Consider the following 12,345-nt stretch of genomic DNA (forward strand, 5'->3'; position numbering starts at 1 on the left):
TTTAAATGTTGTGAATAGCCTGGATTTAAAATAGAGCCTGACCAATTAAATTTTATGTGACTGCTAGCTTTCAGAGCTGCTCTTTCTAAGACCATGAAGGAAGGTGCGAGAGGGGTGGGGTGGGGGTAGTGGCTGGGTATGAGGTGTGTTGGGGTGTTTTGTAGCTCTAACATACATATAGTGAGACTACATTTTCTGTCAAAACTTTCCAAAGAGTATCAGATTGTTCTCAGTTTCTGTTATCATAAATATTTATTTCATAACAAGTTCCTGCTGGATTAATTTCAGTATCTAGCTTATGTATGTTCTAAAAAGTAAAAAATATATGTTTTTTTTTTTCTTTGTTTGCTTTAAGGGTTTCCTTCCGGAAGGAAAGTTCACCCGGATTCTCACTGAGCCAGTGAATCGAGATCCTAGCACACGTCGTCGTGGTAGAAGACCCCGAAGTGAGATGCCAAAAGCTCCTGAGCTTCCTGCTGGCATCGGACCACTCTTCATGAATGATGGCCTCATTGGCATGGACATGGTTAACTTACCCAACCTTCGCAATGTCCCTGGCATTCCCATAAGCGGGCTCATGGGCTTCCCTCATGGTCTGGGTACAGCCCTATCGGGAGAAGATGCTAAGAATGGCCTGAGTATGCTACCTATGATGCTACATAGTATGTCAGCAGTGCAACCACCCATGTATGGCACTCATATAAGTGGAATGATAAACCAGTCACTATCTGCTACAGCCTCCACAGTAACCACAGCTCCCAGCTCCTCCAGTACGGCAACAGTGACCTCCATATCCTCTGCCGCTGTGGCCTTAATCCCTAGCCCTGCAGTCCTCTCCAGTACAGCAGCTTCTAAAGAGAGAGCAAGTCCGGAGCCTAGTACTGAGAGACAGAGCACAGATGAGAGAACTCTAGGAGGGAACGAGAAAAAAATGTTACCTGCTTGTCCCAGCCCCACGGTTACTAGCAGTTCTGCGAGCATTACAAGCAGCGGGAGTCATTTGGCCTTCAATCCCTTTTTGATCCCAGGAATGCCTCATGGATTACTGTATCCTCACATGTTCCTGCCACACGGCAGTATTTTGGCACTTCCATCAGCAGCAGATAGCACTGGCATTACTAAGCAGAAGAAAAAGAAAATTAGGGATGAAGGAAGGGTTGAGGAAGACACTGGTTTATTGGCACAGGATGGGGAGATGACGGGGATAAGAGATAAAGAGACACTGGAGTGTAAGCATAAAGAGGGTAGGCTGGAAAAACCTTTCCCAGTTGTGGACACCGGTAATGTTATAAATAACGATGCTAGTGACGCTCCATCTGTGATTAACGCAGCCAAAGCAGTAGAGGAAATAAACAGAGATGTAGAAAAAACAATAGAGTGCAGCATGCCTGTGCCAAAAGAAGAAGGCTTGGATGTAACACAGGATGTACAGTAAACTCTGCTCTCCAGTGAGCAACAGTATCTTTGTGTTGTGATGGTAAAAGTTTGTGTAAAGAAATTTGATTATGAACTTCTTAATGTTTTTAGGTCTGCTACATAATTAAAACATGTAAATTCTCTGACATACTCCTTTCCAAGGGTTTGCTGAAATTACCATAAAGTAATAGCATGCACACACTCACATTTCAGTACCAAAAGAATATCAAATAAACATCACGTCGAATGTGAAGATGTCACTCTTGCATCATGGAAATAGGTCCAGAGGTCATCACCTGACCTATGGCGGTTGTGTATGGCACACTTGGCTCAGTGTTAGAAGTGACAAAGGATGTCATCCAAATGATCCTGCTTGTTCTTTCTTCCTCATTTTTTTCCCCTATTGGACGCAATCCATACACAGTTCCCGGTTTAAAGGGAAAGTAACTGCAGTTGATGACAGGTGTTGTGAAATGACATGACAGTCTTGTCTTTAATTTATGGTGCTTACAGGGTCATAGAAACACACACTCCTTTGCTTACAAAATCATTTGATTAGATTATTCATAGGAATTCTTGTGAACATTTTATGTTTGTTTTCAAATCACACTTTTCTGTAGGTGGATTATTAGCAGAAGTGTTGCTGTTACTCTTACATTTAAGAATATGTATAAAGCTATACATAAAATCAAAGTGCAAAATGGAAAACATTGCATTTATAACAAAGACGAAATTCAGCCATTTGGGAGGCGCGGAGGTGGAATATATTTCCCCCGTTGTCATTTTGAAATAATATCCTTTGGTTCTAACACACCAGAGATTGGACTATGCTGTGAGAATAATTTCAGCTAAGGGCAGAGGATCATGGATTTGACCTGAGTGTCAATTAGGATTTCATGTGTTGATTCCCAGTCAGTCTTTTACCTCTTGTGCAGGTTTGGAGTCATGGGGTGATTTATTGTGTTTGAACATCTCCTTCATATGAACACTATTAATGAACTGAACATTTCATTGTTACTGCTATCATTGCTGTGTTTTGTCCGACATGTCGAGTAAAAGGGCACAGAAAGGATGAGAATCTTTTTCTAGGGGCAGAAGGCCTTGCTTAAGTGCTTTTGTCTGACTTAATACATCTGAAAATAGTGTAGAGTAGTACCTGTCAAGATTTTTTTTAAACATGTAAATTTATATAGCTGTATATTGCTGTTACCTTTGTTTAAAAGCACACTATTTTTATTGTCATTACATCATTGGGAGAACCTGTAAATCAGTGCTAGTACTTCCTGTATCGACCCATATTGTACACTAGTTGGACACCCAAGACTTTCTGTTCACACATTTTTTTCTCCAAATTGCACAGCAGGGTCTTTTTTTCTTTCTTTTTTTTTTATCCCTTATGTTGGGAGTACTTTTCATACCTAACATTCTTTAATTCACCATCTTATTGTTTTTGATGTGAACATTTTGCACGACCCTTATGGTGAATATTTATCTGAAAATGTATTCTGTCTTATGTGTTTTCTTCTGTTTACTGTATAGACATTTGTTTGTGTGGACATGTCTCCTGCAGAGGACAGTTTTTATCCCTGTAAACCTGAACATTATATTTTTTCAGCTATAAGCAGTCTTCTTTTTTGCATTACATTTTTGTTGACTTGTCATTTCCTAGAAAGCTGATTGAACTTTGTTTCCCCTTTTAAAAATCACCAAATATAATTATGCTATTTCATTTGATATTTTATTAGGTATTTCTTTTATTTATCCAGTTTATTGAAAAGACATTTGGCTTATTAAGCATTTTAAATTGGCTTGTGTAACATTTTACTCATGGTATTTGTTTATTCATTTTAAATTGTATATGACAAGCTATGTGTGTTTTGGGAAGGGAAGCACTGTCATTACCCTAAAAGTTTCTGTGGGTGCATCAGTTCTGATTGCTATATTAAAGACTATATCATGGCCACAGAACATTTCTAATTTCTGATTGGCTGGGAGCTGTGCATTTGTTTCTTATATAGGGACATTTCTAAAGTAGATATGCTAAAGTACTTAATCACATTTCTATGTCAACACTACATAAAAACTAACGGAAATCACAACAATCATAAATTGTCTGTATGTAGCTGCAGTGCCCTACAGGCCACAATGTTGAGTAAAGTTTGTGCTTATTGATTTTAAGTCTAATTGTATTATTTGGTTTCCTCAATTATTTATGTTAAACCCTAACATTACTTTCGCAGCATTATTGTGCCCTGATTTTAAATATGGAGGAAATATTTATTTATACAGTCTCCTCTGAAATGATTGGAACAGTGGTGCAAGTTCTGGGTTTTTTTTTGTTGTTTTTTTTCAAAAGACGCATATTAGATGATAGATTAACTTTAATTTTATAATATTTACATCTGGATGTTTTAAATAACTTAATACATGGCACCCTTGATGTCTGAGCACCCAATGTTTTAGTGAGGAAAAAGTATAGGAGCAGATATTTCTAATATAAATTATTATAAATAATGTTATATTATAATAATTGTCATCTTTATTCATTCATAATATAATAATTTTATATTTATTAATTAATTATAATATTCAGAATTATTATACATATCGACTTTATTATCATTATCATTGACTATATTGAAATACTTCAGATATGTATACTGTTAAAACTTTTGTATAAAATTAAACAAATCAGAAATAATTTCATTTGTGGGTCACAGGTACCTGTGGATTTATGTTTTTATGTTATGGTAATACTAAAATAGAAATGGATGCTCAATCAATTCTGACAACTTTCACTTTTCTTCCCCCATTAGAAATCCTTTTTGTGTTGCTAGTGTCTTGTAGATTGTTGTTTTGCTGGATGATAAGGTGACAGAACAAGAATAGGAATTTCTTTTTGCTTTTATTGTTTTAATCACCAAATTTACAGACACAATGTTCCAATATTTTTGACTAAACAGATTAGGCCAGCTCAACATATCTCGATGTAAATATTAGGAAATAAAAGCTGGAATTTTCATCCGTCAACAAATATTTTAAGTGTACTGTATAACCAAAAAAATTATAATAATAATATTTTTTTAATGACCTTGTCGTTCCAGTGCTTTCAGAGGGGCCTGTATGTTGCAGTTTGTGAAACTGATCATATAATCTACTAAAAGTCTGCAGTATTCCACACACTTTATCATACTGTACACTGTAACGGTAAACTAATAAATTCCACTTGCCGGATCAAGTATCTAACATAAAATGGTATTCGAAGTTTACTCCGTTTCCCGAAATCCAAACACATTAAATGATCTCTGTACTTTAGTGACAAAATCCCAGTTTGCTGAACAATGCTTCGACCTTTTGATTATGCTTTCTCATCAGGTCCACCTCTCCCACAAGGTTTTGTTCCCTTAAAACACTTTTGTAAAGCACACAGTCATGTGTTTGCTACAAACCTGGACGAATCTGTTGGTGCCCTTCCATCACACAGAGGAAAAACCCACAATGGCAGTGAAGTAACTGACCAAAGTAATAATCAATAGTAATTTAATGAGACATTGCTGAATGAGTGAAACTGGACTGGACAAATGATTTGGTGTTCCTAGAAAAGATCAACTAAAGTGTGGTTCGTAATTAGCATCACAGGCGTCTACAATCACTTAATGAGGATATTTAATGTAGTAAAGTCGTCACCGTGCCGTTTGGTATCACGGTGTGTATCACACTGAACATGGACCACAGAAAGTCACAGGAGAGAGTTGTCTTAGGAGATTAGAAGGAAAATCATCTACAAACATGGTGAAGGTTATAAGACCATCTGCAGGCAGTGTAATATTTCTGTGACAGTTATAGCCCAGTGTTCACGAGCAGAAATGAAGCATACAGAGAAAAGCAGACTGTACCTGCTGCGAGACATCGAGGAGTCTCGGCCATGTTCAGGGGCCGCTGTGCTGCGACTTGCCTTCTTTGAAGTGATTGCTTTAAAAGGTTGCGCAACAAAATGTTAGGTTAGTCACTACGGGTGCCAATATTTTTGTCCAGGCCATTTTTTTTTCTTTCTCACTGTTGAATCACAATACAAAACCAAAATCACATTTTCATTAGTCGTTAATAATTAAGTGATTACTTTTGTCAGTTCCAAGTTATTTCAGTAATCACTGTTGCTTTACTTTCCGTGATTAAACAAATGAATCTGTTTGTACACGCCTTCTCTGTTTTTTTTTTTTCCAATACATCAGATGAGCAGACTCTATTCCTTAGTTATTTGTATAGATTTTTTTTTCCGTTTGTTTAAATTCACACACAGTTACTGTTTAAATATGCAATATAAAGGTCCGGACTTAAGGACTAGATTTTATGTTAAGGAACACTCAGTAAGTGTTTTAGTTGATTATCGAATAGTTCGATTTGTAGACTTGTTTTGTATGTGTGTGTATGTGTGTTCCAGGATGTACATAATAATACCCATTTGACACAAAGGGTATGATTTCATCTCACCAAATGTGTTCTTCCTTATAACCGTTCATACACACATCGTAACAGATACAGCACTGGACAGCTGCCTGGCGCGTTTGCGTCCCACTCAGTCACTGTTTAGCGGCAGATATTTAATAAAAATGATTGTAACTGACCAAAACAAATTATACAGAATACAAAGTATTATCCTCCATTAATCATCAGTCCTACAGTGGAGCTTTAATTAATCACGCGCTCCTCAGCTGAGGTTCATGTGCCAGTATACAGGTCAGGTCATATGCACACAGGGCTGCCAACAATCGCTCATCACGCCATAAATAAACTAGCAGGTTTCTTGCATCTGAGCCTCATCACTGTACGCGTACTCGACAGTTCGAATTTTAACGATTCAAAGTGTTTTGTTTATTGTTGCATTTGTTGTTTTACTTTGATAAACAGCCTTTATGCATGCTCCGACGTTCTGATCACGAGTAGAACAGAGCACTGCTGATTTGGTTGTAGCCAGTGTTCATGCAAGTTTAAGGCAGTACAAGGCTGCAAAGGGGGAAAAAAATCTCATCTTGATCTTCAAGTCCTCAGTAATTGAGTATGTGTGTGTGTTTTTTTTTTTTTTTTTCGTTTTTGTTTAAATAGCTCCTGTATTCCATTGTGGACCGATCACGATTAAAACTATGGTATGTGATCTTTTCTTGTGCAATAAAAAATGGCTTACAAGAAAATGCATTTAATGTGATTTCATTTCCAGAGTTTCAGTATTCAACAATCAATAAAATCCACTGATATCATTGTGCAGGTCACTTTATTTCTTCATCTGTGCAGCTATTGAGTCCAGCACAATCAGGCTAGTTATTATTACACAATTATGACCAGTATGATTTCCATTATTTAATTATTCAATACACAAAAATTTTGACCATTTCAGATTAAGATCTAAATGATACTCGCATTGTAGTGTTGTCTCTGCCAGTATATGTTGAAGCCCACAGTAAAAAAGATCTCACACCATTCTATGCATTTGTATCCGCCTCTGGGGCCTGGGGCTGTGAGCACACACCCCTGTTCTTCCTATTCAAAGGGTTTTGGTTTGGCCTCAGTATCAGCTGGTGGTCTTAAAATGCATGTTATAGATCATAACTCTTTGCACCATTAATTAACAGTCTGCGTTCTTAATCTAATTAAGATCACATCAGAAGAAAGTTAAGTCGACCTGCTGTAGATACGAGATACAGGTAGAGAGTCTGTAGAAATAGTTTAAAGGTTAAAGCTAAAAATAAGCTGATCAGCTTTAATGTAATTAGTGATATTATTTCAGATTAAAGCACACGTACATGTCTGTCTGTCTTTCTCCTGTATATGGCAGAACTCTCGGAATAACTGGAGTATCTTGCATCTTGTTTGTAAGAGGTGTACTTCTCTTATTAGCTCCACAGTTTTGGAACAAGAAACTGTTGAGTCCAGGAACCAGACTCAACAGGAAATCCCTCCTTGTTTGGGTGATAACGGATAACAGGATTGAAGCAGGAATATCTTTCACTTGGATGGTAAAAGTTGCCCTAAGTAAATACAGATGGAAAAACTAAACTGTGGCACTATTTTTCCTACATTCGACTTGACGCTCTAATAACAAACTGGACTCCATATTAACTTAAAGACATCATCTATTTGTTGAGTCTGGTTCCTCTTGAATGACCATTATTAAAAGTGCTATACAAATAAAATTTAATTCATTATTTGAAAGGGGTGTGATTTTTTATCTATACCCAGTAAAGATACGCACTGTATGTATGTATGTATGTACTGTATAAGTAGTATTTTAATATTATATGCACTAGTTTGTTATCTCAGGTCTATGCACTGAAACATGATACTTGCATGGTGTAGAGATTTCATTTGCAATTACTAGAAGACTTTTCAACCAATAATATTTTATTGGCCTGCATATTTACAAGGCATTCACAAGCAAGAGTCTGAATAACATCAATCCATCACAGCAACATTATCCCCATTTCCCATAATTTGTTTTCCAACAAACAAACAACTTTGTCCTCAGAAGTATAAGCCTTGATTCTCACCCTAAAATTTATTAAGGTCCAAAGATTGAAGACTGTTCCTGAGAATGTTCAAAATTAATTAATTAATAATAGTTAACTCCACTACTAAACAACCAAAACATTTTAAAAATTGTAAACAACAATATACAAAAATATAATGAGTAATCACAGGGACAACAATTAAAGACCATGTAAACACTGACTTTGATCAGGCCAAGGCATGGATAGACTGATATGGCATTATATACCAAAGCGATTTGAGATGTACATTAGAATACAAATTTCTCCACCCCAGTGGAATAACAAAAAAATACTAAAATAAAAAATAAATCGATGTGTAGATACTACACAAAGACAATACACTCCTACATGTTTTTATAGCCCAAAGGACAATACTCATTTACACCAATTATAAACTTAGTTAATTATTTGAGCCACATGTATTTATTTATTTATTTAACTTTTTATGCTTTTCTTTACCCCCAGAGTACTATAAATATTGCTTCAGACACCACAGGGGCAGATAGAATAAAGGGTCTGTATTATACCAATCTGTTTTATTAACTTACTAGTGCATCCCAAAAATTTGAATATTGTGGAAAAGTTTTTTTTTCTCTTAGATTTAATGTAAAAAAGTTTAAGTTGTATATATATATATATATATATATATATGTGGCTTAGTATTTCAAGATAATGAATTTTTAATATTCATGAGCTGTAAGCCGTAATCATTAACAAAAGGCTTGAAATATTTCATGTAATAAATCTAGAAAATTTGTTAATTTTTTAAATTAAATTAAGATTAAAAGTTGATATATACAATATAATTTTTTTGAGATGCATTAGTATTATGCTGCCATTTGAAAATGATTAAAAGTACTTGCAACAATTTAAGATTCTATAATAGCCTGTCAATCATGAGCCACTGGTTCAGCACCCTGGATAGCTCTATGAGTTGCTCTTTGGTTATAAAAGGACATGCTGCATTATAATTGGTCTGTTGGAGTTCATCACTGATAGGGGACACATGCATCATGTGCATCGTTGGTCAGTGATTGGCTCTCTCAGTTACAACATCTTGAAGGCGTTTGAGCAGCACATCCTCACTCTCCTGGCTCAAACGTTTAGTAGGGGACTCTGTCTCATCTCCTTCCATGGTAAAAGCTCTCTTCTTGCTCACACTTCCCTGACGAATCATTCGATTGATGTCACTCAAATCCTGAAGAAAGTCATGGAAACATAATAAGCTACAGTATAATAAGCTAGAAATCTATAAAATGTTTACTTTAGGTTATAGTACTGTTGAATAAACACATATACACTGATTAGCAATGACATTAATATGGTAAACATTAACACAATATTGTGCTGGCCCCATTGTCTGGCTGGGGCTGCTCTGCCGCCTCAGGGCATGACTTCACAAGACCTCCGAGGTGTGCTGTGGTGTCTAGCACTGGGACTTGGCAGCCAAACTGCTGTAGGTTGTGGGTGGGGCCTCCACAGATTGGACATGTTTTTCCGGCACATTCCATGGAAGCCCACTCCTATGGCAGTGGTCCACTAGCCACCAGTGATTTTTTTAGCGATTTGTGCTACATCAGCTTTTCATAGACCTGAGCATAAGCCTAAGGTGCCCATGATACTGTAAGCAGTTTACTGGTTTATAATTGATAATCAATGCTAATCAATTAACCTGGCGGTGGTGTTAAAGTTGTGATCGATCAGCCAATATGGCCCGTCGAGGCAAGGACTTAACTAGACCTCTGAAGATATGCTGTGGTATGTGGCATCAAGCTGTAAGTAAGTCCCTTGGTGTTTTTAAGTCGTTTAAGGCAAAAAAGTTTGTGTGATGGTTCCTCCATGGATCTGACTTGTTTCTCCAGCATGTCCCACAGATGCTCAAGTGGATTGAGTTTGGGAGAAATGCACCTCAAACTTGTGTTTCTCAAACAATTTTTTAACCATTTTGCAGTGTGATAGGGCACATTATCCTGCTGAGAGAGGCCTCTTCCATCAGTTTCCATGAAGAGATGTTCTTGGTCAGTAACAATGTTTATGTAGGTGGTAAAATCGGCATGAATGGCAGGACTCAAGGTTTCCTAGCAGAACATTGCCCAAAGCAGCAATCTAGGCATTCTGACTGGTTTGAGGTGATAAAATTGCAACAGCAACCCAAAAACATTCAAAGAGCATCTTTGAACACCAAACTCATCTAACCTTAAAGCAGATGATCTACTGTAAAGCAGCGGAAGATTATCCCCTTAAGTTGCCAATCCTGTCAGCTAAGAACAAGGGTACAAGGGATATTTTCTCAGCACACGTTGGGTCCCTTAGTACCAACTCAGGAACGATTAAATGCCACAGCCTACCCGAGTATTGTTGATGACGATGACAATACCTTTACGACCACAGGATAACGTGACATGTCACAAAGCTAAATTAATCTTAAACTGGTTTCTTGACAGTGTCAGTTCATGACAGAGAGTTCTCAGCGTTAAGCTTTCTGGCAATTTTTGCTGCATTGGCTTTTCTGTGGGATTGGATTGGATATTGCCCTCAGTCTCTGCAGATATGGATGAGCATAGTCCATGATTCTGTCACCAGTTTATTAGTATATAATTGACAATCAATTTTAATGTGTTAATGTTAGATGGTGTTAATGTTACAGCAAATTTATATATTTTAACATATATTATAACGTATGAACACAAAACAATAACCATGTAAGAAACTTCTAACCTTAGATGGGCTGCCAGTAAACTTGTACGTGTAGGCAGAGCTGGGTTTGAGGCAGGAACCATTTTTATGAGGAGAAAGATAGACGGAGTGTCTCTGAGATATTCGTCGTGGGGAGAGAGGCTGAGCTCGCAGTGAGGGGAATGGAGATAACGGGGGCGCTTCCACCTGTGGTTGTATAAAGCAGAAAGAATAAAATAAGAGCTACTTCTTGTACTTTCTTTTGACTGCTTCTCTGCAGATAAATAATGGAATTTCTATACCACATAAAAATAATGTCAAACTGGGAAAAATTTATTTTAGAGAAAGTGTACGTACACTACTATCAGCTGATGGATGAGCATATTTTAGTGCAAAAGATTGCATTTTCAGAACATAAACAGAATTGTAGAATTGGATGAGGTCACCCCTGTCTTCATCTGATTCGTTGTCAGCCTTAGCTTTGGCACCTTGGTCTGACCTGCCATTGGCTAAATTAAAAAAAATGGATTCAGTAAGTGTTATCTCAGTTATTATTTAGGTCTTTAGGCATCAAAATAAAATCAAAATTTATTGAAAGCAGATCTGCATCAGTACTTTGGTCTGTTGGTGAATCAACCTCCATTTTGTCATCAGTCTGCTGCTCGTGGACTCTTTTCCTCAGGAGCACACTGCGGTATATCTGGACACATGGTGACAAACACACAGTTATTACCCAGTTATCAGTTAAGTGCTTATGAAAATATTTATAACACTTACATGGCTGCTTGCTTGAGGTTGACTCCTATAACATTTCATTATGTCTTGAAAAGTCTGCTCCTCTTTTGAGATCTATGAAAGGAATTAAGAAAGCATTAGCAGTTTCTTTAGAAATTCTTATAAAATCTTGTCAACACAGCTTGTTAAACACTGTTATTTTTAAAATTAAACATTTAAGTTTATAGAGTGACATGGGACTTGGTACTGTTGGGTTTCAGAACATGGCTGTTTATCATATAATTAGTCAATGCATTCACTCAAATCGTTCAGCAATTCTACTACTTGCCTTGGATATAAGGTAGACTGCACAGAGCAAGAGCTGATCCAGATGTCTGTCTTTCATCATATCTGTGAAGTGAACCAAAGACTGCTCAAAGCATGTCCAGATTTTGCCCCTTAACTCTGCAGAGATGTCCAGTTTTAGACATAGATCTCTAAGACGCACACTTGCTAGATGATACACCTTGACAAAAACAAAATAAAGTCGATTACGTATTGGTCACCCTTCGAAAGTAATATTCAGATAACCTTATACATGTTTACAGTACAAAAACAAGGTTCTTAACACAAATCTTTACACCACTGGCAAGTAATACTTGAGATTATACTGGATTGTGTCTTTGTCTACACTTGGATTATAACATACAGACAAACACTGAGACCACATTTTTCCAGAACGAGCACAAGTACTTCAATTTGGATATTTGCCAATATTAAGTACTGATACCAGGACCTGGCGTTGTCTCCAAATACGATGTGAACAGAAATGTCACATTCAAAACATATTAGAATGAGGGCACATGCTATTGCTTTACCACCTATTGAAGTAATATACTGAGTCCTGCCGAGTAAAATCCTCATTAATCCACTGTGCAGTTAAACTGATGAGAGACACAGGGCTAACACTGCTAGTGCAAATATCAGTGGGGATGCT

At 36.9% G+C, this 12,345-nt stretch overlaps 2 protein-coding genes across 6 annotated transcripts in view; one reads left to right on the plus strand and one right to left on the minus strand.

Annotated features, from left to right (window-relative positions):
- chd6 (chromodomain helicase DNA binding protein 6) overlaps positions 1 to 3,588 on the plus strand; it is a 91,261-nt gene extending 87,673 nt beyond the window's left edge. For all 5 annotated transcript variants that reach the window (XM_053498096.1, XM_053498100.1, XM_053498097.1 and 2 more), the window contains one exon: positions 356 to 3,588. In XM_053498096.1, the coding sequence (XP_053354071.1) occupies positions 356 to 1,435 (1,080 nt within the window). In that variant the 3' untranslated portion in view covers positions 1,436 to 3,588. The remainder of the gene's footprint in view (positions 1 to 355) is intronic.
- Positions 3,589 to 8,602: 5,014 nt separating this feature from the next.
- The window catches only part of rbl1 (retinoblastoma-like 1 (p107)), a 31,586-nt gene continuing 27,843 nt past the window's right edge, over positions 8,603 to 12,345 (minus strand). The window contains exons 17-22 of the mRNA XM_053498101.1: positions 11,698 to 11,874; positions 11,412 to 11,483; positions 11,250 to 11,334; positions 10,992 to 11,143; positions 10,677 to 10,841; positions 8,603 to 9,156 (exon numbers count right to left, since the gene is read on the minus strand). Of these exons, the coding sequence (XP_053354076.1) occupies positions 8,986 to 9,156; positions 10,677 to 10,841; positions 10,992 to 11,143; positions 11,250 to 11,334; positions 11,412 to 11,483; positions 11,698 to 11,874 (822 nt within the window). The 3' untranslated portion in view covers positions 8,603 to 8,985. The remainder of the gene's footprint in view (positions 9,157 to 10,676; positions 10,842 to 10,991; positions 11,144 to 11,249; positions 11,335 to 11,411; positions 11,484 to 11,697; positions 11,875 to 12,345) is intronic.

The sequence above is a fragment of the Clarias gariepinus genome, chromosome 6 (assembly GCF_024256425.1).
Source record: "Clarias gariepinus isolate MV-2021 ecotype Netherlands chromosome 6, CGAR_prim_01v2, whole genome shotgun sequence".
Taxonomy (NCBI): Eukaryota; Metazoa; Chordata; class Actinopteri; order Siluriformes; family Clariidae; genus Clarias; species Clarias gariepinus.